Below are 12,500 nucleotides of genomic sequence, written 5' to 3'. Positions count from 1 at the left end.
GGAAGAGTTTATCGGAAAAGACGAGGCCTTCGTTAAAGACTGGCTTGTCCGTCACGGACTCGAAAAACTTGTGGATGTTTTTAAAGGTATGTTTTCTCAATTTTAGGTATTTCTTCATTTATACTTGTAAGCATATGAATATATAAAAGCGACAAGGTGAACTAATATCACAAAACAATCACTGACGTGAAGACTGCGTAAACACAACTACTTCGCATTTCGCATTCAAAACTAGCCGAGCAATTTTTAAATTCATGAAAGCGGAGTTATATGAAACACTGAAGGGTTGCGAATTGAAGACAGATCTTGCGAGCGTAAAATGCGATGAACGATCATTTAAGATGTCTTGATTCTTGACAGACAAAGTAGCCTGCGAATACAGGCGCCCATTGGAAGGCCACAATCCCGGGCGCGGGGCATTTGCCCTCTTTCTTCGTCCCCACCCCGGGGCATTTACACAGCTTATGTGTCCCCACCCCGGGGAATTTGCCCTTTTTTTTAAAAAATGCTAATGCCCGGGGGGGGGGGGGATGGGCACTGCTGGAATTGACTGATGCATTACTCCCCCCTCTCCATCAGTGCTCCCTTATATAACTTAGGCTACACTGAAAGGAAAGAAGTAAAAACAAGGATGTGAGATCCAGGGATCGAACTCAGGACCTCTTGCACAAGGGCCGCACACTAACCGACTGTGTCATCCCTCCCTCCTCCTGGTGACAATGGTGTACTCAAGGGGGTCCTCAAATTCTAGGTTTATCTTATGTTAGCAAGTATTATGCATAATGCTCAATTTTGACTGGATAAAATCAATCTTGGAAATACTGTAGTAAATGACTCCAAACACTCTTATTAGCAAAAACCCCACAGTGGAGTCAATACATTCCTCATGTCAACTTTTTTCCAAAATAATTTCTAGAAATGGCAGCAACAAATTATGTGAACTAATGTCACGGACGTTACGTAACATCCGTGACATTTAGACATTTCTTCCTTAAATAACTATGTGATAAATGTTCAAGACAATCCTGCTGCAAAGCTAAAGTCATCCAATAGAAACTCTCAGCTAGAGACAAAACTTTGGTAAACTGTAACATTTTAGATATATCTGCAACAACAGTTCGTCATGGATGTATTGTCACAGACGTTACACTTCTTAGACTTGACTACAAACAATGAAAATGGTTGAAAAAATGCAATGTTTCTCATTCTGAGCACGTTTACACTTAGCAGACATTTTATATATGAAAAACATGGCTACCAATGGCCATTTGAAAGGAAAGGAAAGGAAAAGGAAAGAAACTTTTATTTAAGTGTCTAGTAGATTTAGCGCTGGAGCACTAATTGGGGACACCGTAAAGTGAAATTAACAATTAACACAATTAAGTCAAATGTTGGTTTTTGAGGAGAGGGGAAGGTTCAATTTCTCTGGCAGTTCAAGGGAAATCAGTGAGTATTTCATGTAAAAATCATGCAATATCCCCAAAACACCCCTGAATACATGTTTTTCATGGGTTTGACATGAAATGGCAATTAATTAAGAAAATGATGACAAAATAAATTAATTTATTCAATTCTCTATAAATGGCCAAGTAACATTATTTTTATAGTGCAAAAAGACTGTAATCTACACTTTAAATAGTCGACTTATTCGCACAGTATAACGTCCGTGACCTTCATTCTTGAAAAATTGTCAATTGTTGTGAAAGTGAATTCAACATTTTCAGTTAACACAATGACCAAACTGCAGATATTTAGAGCAAGTTTTGTAGAACACTTTGATAGTTCAGGGGAAATTTCACTTAATGTCGATGCACTGGCAATGTGGTTGTTTTTTATGTAACGTCCGTGACAATGTACTTTTTCCTAATATTTCTCGGGCGTTACTAAACACAGGAACGGAACGGAACGGAACGGAACGGAACGGAATATACCGGAATAAACCGGAATATACCGGAATGAGGCTGAATGACACCGGAATGAAACGGAATGAACAATAATTGTACCGGAATATACCGAAACGAGCCGGAATGACACCGGAATGAGGCGGAATGACAGAAATAAAGCGGAATAAACAGGAATATGCCGAAACAAGGCGGAATGACTCTGGAATAAAACAGAATGACACCGGAATGAGACGGAATAACCGGAACGAGGTGGAACGAGGTGGAATGACAACAGAATAAGGCAGAATAAACCAGAAGGACACCAGAATCAAGCTGATTAGCGTGGACCGGAATGACAAGGAACAAAAAGTAATTTTTATCAGTCTAGGCAGTGGAAGAATAACTGTTGCAGAAGAGAGAGACTGACTGAAAAAAAAAAATACGTTAAAGGGGAAGTAACAAGTCTTGGAACGAGTCACAATATGTTCTCACAATTCTTCATGTAAATATATTATCAACGATCGATCTTTTTTCTGTGCTTCTGACTTCTTTCTTCAAACAAGGAAAAACTGCGTTCAGGTTCGATGGCATTATTGCCAACAATCGGGAAGAGAAAAAGAGTCTTCCGCCTGTTTGCGCGAATCTATTTCCGTATATCTCCATCACGTGTGGGTCGTGGGAAGCAGGCAAGCAGCAACGGTAATTAGTTTTTGGTTCGCTGAACTTGATTGTGATTGGTCAATAGACAACTGACCAGTCAGAATGAAGTAAAAATGTTCACGGGTTTTCTGACTCGCACAGTGAAAGCCGCTTCCGAGATCCATAGACAAAAACAATTAGAATAACATTCTGTTTCTCTTGCTACTGCATTTGTTCATGAAAAAAATGTTACTTCCACAACAAATAGTTATTCATTCAGCGACAGATATACCTGTCAAATTTTTTTCGCAATCGAAGTGTTCCAAAGGTTACAAAAGGCAAAAACACATGCCATTCCCTTAGGGAATCACGTGACACAACAAAAGCTTACTGAAACAACCGAAAATCGGTCGGCGCTAACTAACACACGAACTTTTGGAATTTCCAGGTTCATTCATTCTCTCTCTCTTTTGCAACAATTATTCCTCCACAGTCTAGACTGATAAAAATTACTTTTTGTTCCTTGTAATTCCAGTCCATGCTAATCAGCTTGATTCTGGTGTCCTTCTGGTTTATTCTGCCTTATTCTGTTGTCATTCTGCCTCGTTCCGGTATATTCCGGTACCATTCTTGTTTATTCCGTCTCATTCCCGTGTCATTCTGTTTTATTCCAGAGTCATTCCGCCTTGTTCCGGCATGTTTATTCCGCTTTATTTGTGTCATTCCGCCTCATTCCGGTGTCATTCCGGCTCGTTTCGGTATATTCCGGTACCATTCTTGTTCATTCCGTTTCATTCCGGTGTCATTCCGCCTCATTCCGGCATATTCCGGTTTATTCCGGTATATTCCGTTCCGTTCCGTTCCGTTCCGTTCCTGTGTTTAGTAACGCCCATATTTCTCTGAAAGAGAGCATAACCTGGAAAAACTGAATCACACAATTGACATACATGTATATGTCAGTATGCACAAATATGTTCATCAAAGTTACATGTAAGATTTAAAACTGCTATTCACCTTTGGTCAGTGCCAGTCTAAAAAGTTAAAAATTGTGTCTGGATGTAATGTCCGTGATGGTGGAATCGCCAATGTATAGATGAGTGTGTAATTCAATACTAGTGTACAGAGAATCACAGTGTAAATTGCAATACTTCTTTTTTGTGTCGGCCATTTTCTTTCTTTTTCTCAAGAATGATTGTAACAGCATAGCTAGGCAGCCCAAGCTCGCGTCACTGCAGGCAGCCGTTGAGAATTTAAACGCGTTATAAGACTTTGTTTTTCAATGTTCTAAGACGAAGTCAAGGCTGCACACTAAGATTTCATTTTATTGAATGAACGTTAAATTGAGCATTTTTTAGGCTTCATAATCGACGGTATTTTATTTCCCATAGAAAGTCTTACAACGCGTTTAAATTCTCAACGGCTGCCTGTAGTGACGCGAGCTTGGGCTGCCTATGGTAACAGCTACATCCGTCATCTCCCCCCACCCCCTTCCCCCCAGTAGGAATTCGTAGTTTTTGTAGCTCTTGCTGACGTGCGTACTAAACATTCTTACAAAAGCAAAAATACTACCCATTTGTTTCGTCCACTTCATTCTGAGGAAGTACCCCATTCCATTAAGCACTGAATGCAGGTCCAGGATGCTCCAGGATTTTCTCAGACCTATTTTTTTTTTAATGTGCAACCTTGGTTTTGTAAAATTTAAAGGGGCTATGTCACACAAAATTGCATAATTTCATGAAGCCCAAAATGCCCAAAAAGTAGAATGAAACATTGCAATAACCACTTAAAAACGTTGAAAAAGATTAAAACACAAATGGACAAGATTGAAATGGATTTTCGAGTTTTAAAATAACGATAAACTTAAAACATCCTAAAATAGATGAGTGGCATATATAGCCCCTTTAAGCATTAAATTTCTTCCCAGATGCATGTAGATAAATTTCTTCTATTTCATACAATTTTCTTTCAAAAACCTATCCTTTTTCATGGACAATATTAACTATGCCAAATTAAGCAAAAATTTCAAGGTTTGTAACCATTATTTTGTCTGAAGCTCAAAAAGAAAAAAAAATCTAAATTTTTAGGTAAGAACAGTAGAACTGACTACCACTATCAATAAAATAATTACAAAAACACTCTTTCTCTTGAAACCTATGTTCTCAGTAAGAGTAAAAACAATATTGTCCCTTAGTGCTATACTTTGACTTAAGAGAAAACGTTTGGGAATGTACATGTAGAAGAGCCTCACATTATAGCAAAAAATTGAGATGAAGTTGAGATGAACTGTCATTCTTAAGCTTGTGGTAGAAAACGGCAAAATTAATTATAGTGATTTAAGAGGTACAGCAATGGACCTTCACTTGAGCATACACAATAAAGTCAAGCTTGAAAAGATCAATTTTTGGACAGATCCAGCGCCAAGCTGGTTTACACCAACAAATTACCATCGCACAGGTTCCAAACCATGCACCACACAAGTTGAGAGCCCTAGGTTTCTTGTGCACTTTTATTTGAAATGTGCTCAAGTCTGACTTCCAGAGCTGGAGCTCATAAATAAATAAATAAATAAATAAATAAATAAATAAAAAATAAATAAATAAATAAAGAAGCCCAATGAAAGTGAATGTGTGATGGCGGAAACAGTCATGCTGTTTGCTCCTCTCTCATTGGATGATAACAAAGGGCATTGTTTGTATTGTTTACATTTCCTCTGAATTCAAAATTCAGCAACAGTCAAACAGTTTGTGATGAGCTTCATTAGGTACCAGGCTGGCACCTCTAGAGACTTTTATACACAATAACAAGGATCTCTGAAATTGACACATACTGCATTTAACTTTTACTTACAAAGCAATTACGAGATAAGCTTCTTTCATAGCGACTGCCTGGTATGCCCAAAGCACCTACAACACACATCTGCAAAGAAATAGATCCACTAGAGCCAAAAATATGAGATGGTTGGCCTCAACATTTGAAAAAAATATAAAAACAATGCTTTTTATTCGGTTCAAATACCAATTGTACACGGTTACATGCAAATGTCAGTTTCTTTTTAAAAAGGGACAGAGAACTCTTCGCTAGCTTCGGCCCTGTTGTAGGTTCTTTCATTTTTTTGACTAATTTCCACGATAAATGAAGGACTGATCCCGATCATTCGAAAATAACAGTACAGGAGAATAACGACAAAAATATTTAATTGAAACAAAAAACAAATGGCTATATACTACCAAAATAAATAGTGTTAGGGACTATTGACATATTCACTTTGTCCCAGCTCAATGTCAACTAGACATTTAGTGGGGAGGGCAGCGAAAGAGTAATGCATACATAACAGGGAAAATGGATTGCCAATGGATCACCAGGAAAATGCAGTTATACAGGTAGGAGAAACCAGAATTTAATGTATAAAGTTCTCGCCACGTTCTTAAAGCAGTCAATTTTATTGATACTGCAGTCGTTGACTTCTCCTTGTAGTAAAAGTGCATGTGAATATTCCTAATCAGCTGTAGTGACTGGAGCTAGACAGGAACTTCTAGGGCAGCAAATTTTAAGTGGACGTTAAGATGGGGGGAGGGAGGTGGGAGTCTGACCTAAACCTCCAGTGGATATATCGACGACATCTCGCCCATAAAATCGCACATCTCCGGGATCAGTCACGCTCAAACTCCCGCGATGGTCAAACGGATAAATATACTTCTCTTTGACCAAGTTTCAAGTTCCAGCGAGCATCCATTGCTGAGAAACAGCGAAAAATATTCAAATGTTCAAAATCCGTCGAGGCTCGCTTGCAACGAATTTTGACACGGCTGGTTAACCGTTCACTTATTTGCTCTCACCGTATCGAGGCTCAAGTGAATGGTTGGTGCCAAAATTCATTGCAAGCGAGCCTCGAAAGATTTTGAATATTTGCCCACGGCCCAGTGGCCCAGCGGCCCGAAGGCCCAGCGGCCAGTTAGCGGCCAGCGGCCCACGGCCCGCGACGGCCCGGTGGCCCAGTCCTGATTTTCCACAGTTTTTTGTCCAGCGGTAAATCCACGCGCATGCACAGATCTGCATCGGACGATGGTGAGTTTGAAGTCGTTTACCATTTAATCATTTGAATCCTTGTTTCTGTTTGTTGCATGTTGTTCAGATAAAAATGTTTTCATTCTCTGTTCATTCGTCTCTATAGAAACCGATAGCACAATAGAGGACTTTCATTATCGAAGTTAAGTCAAACCATACTTTGAAAGTGAAAATATCATAAGTTATGAGATACCACAAATAGAGCATGCAAACGCAAATCTACCGCCGTTCATAACTGTTGGTGTCAGTTGGTTGAGCACGGGCTGTCACGCGGGAGGTCGTGAGTTCAACTCCGGCCGGACCAGCACTCGGGGTCTTTAAATAACTGAAGAGAAAGTGCTGCCTTTGTAATTACATCTGCAAATGGTTAGACTCTCTATTCTTCTCGGATAAGGACGATAAGCCGGAGGTCCCGTCTCACAACCCTCCAATGTTCGTAATCCTGTGGGACGTAAAAGAACCCGCACACTTGTCGTAAAGAGTAGGGCATGTAGTTCCCGGTTTTGTGGTCTGTCTTCTGTGATGTATCATGGTTGGGAGGGTAAATGCTCGGAGATATTAGCTACACCAAGCTACTCTAAAAATCCGAGGGTAAATAAAGATATATGATGATTGCACAGAATCACCGTAAGATCATCTGATTACAAAGTGAGAATGTGATTGCCTTATAAACTGACAAACGCAACTCACCTGAACTCAGTGACAATTTGCAGTTCACATATCTCATTATTTAGGTTATGAAATTTTCAATCTCAAAACTGTGGTTTGAAAAAAACTTACATCGTTTGAGAATGGACTTCCTCTCTATCGGGTTCTATAAACAGACGAATATACAGATAGTGACAACGTTTTTCACTTAGCAACATGCAACGAAAGAAAGGGATCGAAAAGGATTGAAATTCTTATTAAAATGGTAAACGAATTCAAACTTTGCACGCCCAAAACCCGATGCAGATCTGTGCATGCGCGTTGATTTACTACTGGACAAAAAAACTGTGGAAAATCAGGACTAAGCCACCGGGCCGCCGGGCGGTGGGCCTGCTTTTAGCAAAACCCCAATATTACCCACTTAGGAGAACCTTATATTAGCAGTATTATCGAATGTCTACTTGATGTTTTTGCTGCAAAAAACTATATATTCTAACCGGAAAAGCTCGATTTCCATGCATTTCAATAAATCTCGCTATGGTGTGAATAGTTCCCACATCGTTTCGCAATGCGTAGTGAAATTAACATTCGACGCTCTCACTATTATGTAAATAGTTCTGAAAATACCTTCATCCCTGTTCCAATCGCTACTCTTTTAGAAAATAGATATAACATATGTGTAACGAACTGACTTTTTTGTGGAACGATCTCACTAATGGGACGAAATGACCGGATACCTGTTGTAAGGCTTTCGCATTCATGTTTGCATACGATCACTTACCCATGGGTCAATCCAAACTCCGAAAACTCCGTAACCAGTCCAAAAGTAGTCATTGCTGCCGTTTATTGTTGCAACACTGTCAGCTATGCCAAAAATGATCAGTAAAGAACCAACAACAATGTGGACAATAGCAAGAAATCTGGCAATTGCCACTGCCTTTCTGCTGTTATCCGCCATGTATGACGGGAAGAACCAATACGGAATATATTTTCTCCCAACTAGCCGTCAATATAATGTGGTATTGCATGTCGTCTCAAAATCACAATTTGTTTTTAACATTAAAAGTCGAACGTCATCTATCAACCAAGCAGTGATTGCAAAAGTTGCCATGTCAACTCAAGCATTTTTATGTCACGCGATTACTTTCAGCGTATTTGACGGTCCGATCGGCCCGACCGCGTTGGAGCGCAAGTTTGGCGGGTATTTTGATAGCCGACCAACGACCGATTCATGGGAATGAAAGTCGAGCCGACGCGAAGGGCGAAATCGCCTTGTCTATCAAAGCCCTTCATTACAGAGCAGCCTCGTTCCTGGGGATGTTTAGGGCTAATTTTTCCAGATGGCAGAAAAACTTCAAATGGGATGCAATAAAAGAAGGAGAGAAAAATATGTTAGTCAGGAGTCCGTAAAGAAGAAACCAAAGGAACCAAAAGAATTAAGGGAGCTTGCTCTTAAAGAGATCGCTAGTCTTAACGATGAGATTTGTCATTTGGAGGACGAAATAGACCAAACAGAGTACACATCTGCGGGTCAGTATGCTATTGAAACATTACAAAAGGTGACATCTGACCTTTTGCGAAATGATCAGCCTTCTTCATTGCAAGAAAATAATGGCAACGAAATTGAAAAAGACATTGATGCCCTACAAAGTTGGCTTAGTTCGCTGGAAGCTTTTACGAGCTGCAGAATCTAGGTATTACCTTAATAAACATCATGGAAGTACTGCTCAGTAGCTTTCATTTGAATAGTCTCACTTTAGGATTTCACCCACAGACTCAAAAGATAGAACTACCTTGTACAACATAATAAACATCACAACATGAAAGTACTGCTCAATAGCTTTCATTTGAATGGTCTCACTTTAGGATTTCACGCACAGACTCAAAAGATAGAACTACCTTGTACAACATAATAAACAGCACCACAGGAAAGTACTGTACAGGACCATTTGATTCCTCAATTTTTTTTAAAGAACTCAACTTCCGCTTTGCCAGTTTAGCTGCGACCGCTTTGTAGGCGATTTTTCCGCAGTGTCTCCACATTCAGGTTATCGGTCAGTGTAAAACGCAGACTGCAGACCAGGGGTAAAATGCAGACTGAGGGTAAAATAAAATATTAGTAATGAAAAACGAGTCATAAGGATAAACTGATAAAGAGTGTTCGCACCTGTTTGTTCTTTCACACTGAAACCCCAACACAGCCCTCACCGCTTTGGTTGCCCCACCGCATGTTATAAATCCTCGAAAATCCGGATTTTCATCGAATTCTGTAAGAGTTAAAGCTGTTTGAATCCTTGTTGTTGTTGGAAAAAAGTATAGTTTTGTTAAGTGAGTTGCTTTTAGGCAAAGAAATCTCCACCCCGTAATTCTACTGTTCATTTTGCTGCACCGAACAAAGTCACCGAGTAATACCCAATAACTCAATTTATTTTGACACGCATGGCTACAATACCAATTAACAAAGACAGAGATAACGTAAATTTTCAGTCGGTTTAAGCCAATATCACTGAGATGTAAAAATTTCTTATTAGGTTCCTTTCATTCGCTTTTATGTACGTACTGTTTATCCTTTAGTTCACAAGTTCGTTTGTTTTCCATTTGAAAGATGTTTATATTTTCAATCAAAACCTCTCCCTAGGAGTTATCACGCATAGCTTAACCAATGAAATCCCCGCGTCCTAATTGCTTGGAATACATGAAATTCTGTGTGCATTTCGTTGCACCGAAAAAAAGACAACCGGGATTATAACTCGGATACCTTTGTTCGTTTTTCGATCTAGATCGCTCGATACACCGGTGTGAGAAATAACTTTTGAACATCTCAATGCATCTGGAAGCGCAAAAACAAAGCAAAGATGATTTCAACGATCGCATATTCCATGGAAAGTCCCCAAAAGGTGCAGCGACCTGCAGTCATGATAATGTGAGTTGTTGACAGATGTGATACAGGATTGTGTTTCAAACACTCTTTATTTTATCCTTATGACTCGTTTTTTGTTATTAGTATTTATTTTCCCCTCAGTCTGCATTTTACCTCTGCAGAGCTCTCAAGTCTTAAAGTTTCCAAAGCGTGAAATGCTTGCTGGAGATTGCGCCAAAGGCGCAAGTGTCTTGTGTTCCTTGTGCCGGAGGCGCCAAACAATTCTCGGGGGGTGCGGGGGCATGCTCCCCTGAAAATGTTTTGAAATTTGCACTTCTCACATGGCTGGAAATGCACCGTCGAGTCCGCCATTTTGTTTCTTTCATGCTGCTTGCTAAGAGAGCCCATGTTATTATGGTCAGCCTGAGCTAACATATAGGCCTATAATTCATATATTAACGGGTGAAAGTCCTGAAGAATCAAGAAAATTGGTCGCACACGAACAGATTGAAAATTGGCCGAAGTTCAGTAAGTAAAGTAGACCTTATTTAACGTCGATAACTCGTAACAGTAACTTTTAATCACTGACAAACCTGAGGTCGACGGTGCGCTCATTTTACTCCCCCCTCTCCATCAGTGCTCCGTTTTACGGGTATTTAAAGCTACTAGCTACACGGAAAGGAAAGGAGTCGAAACAAGGATGCGAGATCCGGGAATCGAACTCAGGACCTCTTGCACTAAGGCCGCGCACTAACCGACTGTGCCATCCTTGCTCCAGTGAAGGAGCGAATTCGGAATTTATGAGCACGACGAAGTAGAATCAAGTCGGGCCGAAGAAACACAGCCATAAATTCGCTTCAAAAGCTCCCACCGACTCGAGAGTTCACCTAGATCATTCTCGACAGTTGCGCTAACCATTACTTTCCTTCATCGCCGGCTGAGTAGGAATTTAAGCTCGCAAATCTCACGGATTTTTAAGTAAAGCGTCTGCTGAGTCTGAGTCTCTCGGAATGTTTTTTATTGCAGTGGCTAAATTTAAATTTACATCACTGAAGACTGAAAATGGCCCTTTCCTGCAGTCAAATTACATATCCTCAAAGGGTCCTGATCAGTTTCTCAATTTATTTCGTCTAACAAAATTGCTTGTGTCCTCGCGCCAATCGGTTGCCACTCCACTTTTTAAATTCCTGGTTCCCCCGTTGACACTTAATGCAAGGAGAAGCCTTCCTCACGCAAGCTTGTTTGTTAGTGTAAACAGACTGTGCTTATCGCTACCTATCATAAGTTTACATCGACCCATCCCGCGTATACGCCGCACGGCGTCTTGTGTGTTTATACAATTTATCACTTACGGGGCAAATTTATCGAATGCTGATTGGCTGAGACGAAGGGCCTTTTTTTCTGAATCCCAAGGACACTTTTGGTAATCAAGAGGGCATGATTACTTGATCCTGATTGGTTAACAGTTGCTTATCCAGTTACAAGAGAATCTTCTTCCAGATTAAATTACTTTTTTGTTCACCTATATATTACATTTTAAGCGATATTTCTCTTGACAACAACGATGTATTGAATTGAACTTTAACAGAATAAGAACGTGTTGATCGTCATTTGTCGCGGCACTGAACGGGCTTCCCTAAATAATTTTGCCCTTTATTGATAAACATGTAATCACAATTTGCCCTCGTGCAATTAAGGTTTAATTTCACTTGTGGTTTCAGTTTTCCAAATTGCCCTCATTGCTTTGCGACTCGGGCAATTTTGTGAAAACTTTAAAAATACGAGTGAAATTAATCCTAAATTGCCCTCTGACCCATGCGATTGCATGTACAAGTTAACTTGGTTTGAGCCTGCGATCCAATCAAAAACCAGACCTCGTCAGCGGTCAACTTTAAAAACCCAGCTGACCTCAACAACAGTTTCACATTGGCATACGTGGAGGGGTGGACGCACGGTCGTAGGGTACCATATTTTTTTAACCAATGGTGCTTCGCGCACGGGCCCTCGAGCTCCGCTAATAAATATATCTTATTATATTTTTTGGTGTGTAGTATCGCTAAGTATTTTTTCGAGTTGTGCCGTGCAACATTTGGCCAGCCTGTTCGTGTCGTCAAAGGAACTCCACCCTAAAGAAGTGAGAATAAAAGAAAAGATGTCTGTCAAACCTTGGTTTTGGTTATTACTAGATGAAATTGAATTTTAATAATAGTGTTAACACCCCTATGAAAATCGTGACCACTATCATCGGCTTCACAATCAGAATTCTCGTCATCATCATCATTATCTATATTCCCAAAAGTAATAAAAAGCAGAAAATTCAGCCTGATAATTTTCATTGCAACGCCTATCAGTCAAGATGGATAGCCGTTGCAAAGTTGATTGTTACACCTTACCATTCAAAGCTG

General features: G+C 40.0%; 2 protein-coding genes across 6 annotated transcripts in view; both read right to left on the bottom strand.

Annotated features, from left to right (window-relative positions):
- LOC138031207 (uncharacterized) overlaps positions 1–10,219 on the bottom strand; it is a 15,590-nt gene extending 5,371 nt beyond the window's left edge. Inside the window, exons 1-3 of one of the 5 annotated variants that reach the window (XM_068878879.1) lie at positions 8,017–8,129; positions 7,368–7,401; positions 5,370–5,457 (exon numbers count right to left, since the gene is read on the bottom strand). In XM_068878879.1, coding sequence (XP_068734980.1) covers positions 5,370–5,457; positions 7,368–7,401; positions 8,017–8,020 — 126 coding nt within the window. In that variant the 5' untranslated portion in view covers positions 8,021–8,129. Of the gene's footprint in view, positions 1–5,369; positions 5,458–7,367; positions 7,402–8,016 lie in introns of all 5 variants that reach the window. The other 4 variants (XM_068878881.1, XM_068878878.1, XM_068878876.1 and 1 more) reach the window with 4 other exon arrangements.
- Positions 10,220–11,096: 877 nt separating this feature from the next.
- The window catches only part of LOC138031206 (uncharacterized), a 14,861-nt gene continuing 13,457 nt past the window's right edge, over positions 11,097–12,500 (bottom strand). The window contains exons 4-5 of the mRNA XM_068878875.1: positions 12,489–12,500; positions 11,097–12,221 (exon numbers count right to left, since the gene is read on the bottom strand). The exon at positions 12,489–12,500 is cut by the window's right edge and continues 285 nt beyond it. The gene's annotated coding sequence lies outside the window, so the exon portion shown is untranslated. The remainder of the gene's footprint in view (positions 12,222–12,488) is intronic.

This window comes from Montipora capricornis, chromosome 14 (assembly GCF_036669925.1).
Source record: "Montipora capricornis isolate CH-2021 chromosome 14, ASM3666992v2, whole genome shotgun sequence".
Taxonomy (NCBI): Eukaryota; Metazoa; Cnidaria; class Anthozoa; order Scleractinia; family Acroporidae; genus Montipora; species Montipora capricornis.
This window is presented reverse-complemented; position numbering and strand designations above follow the sequence as displayed.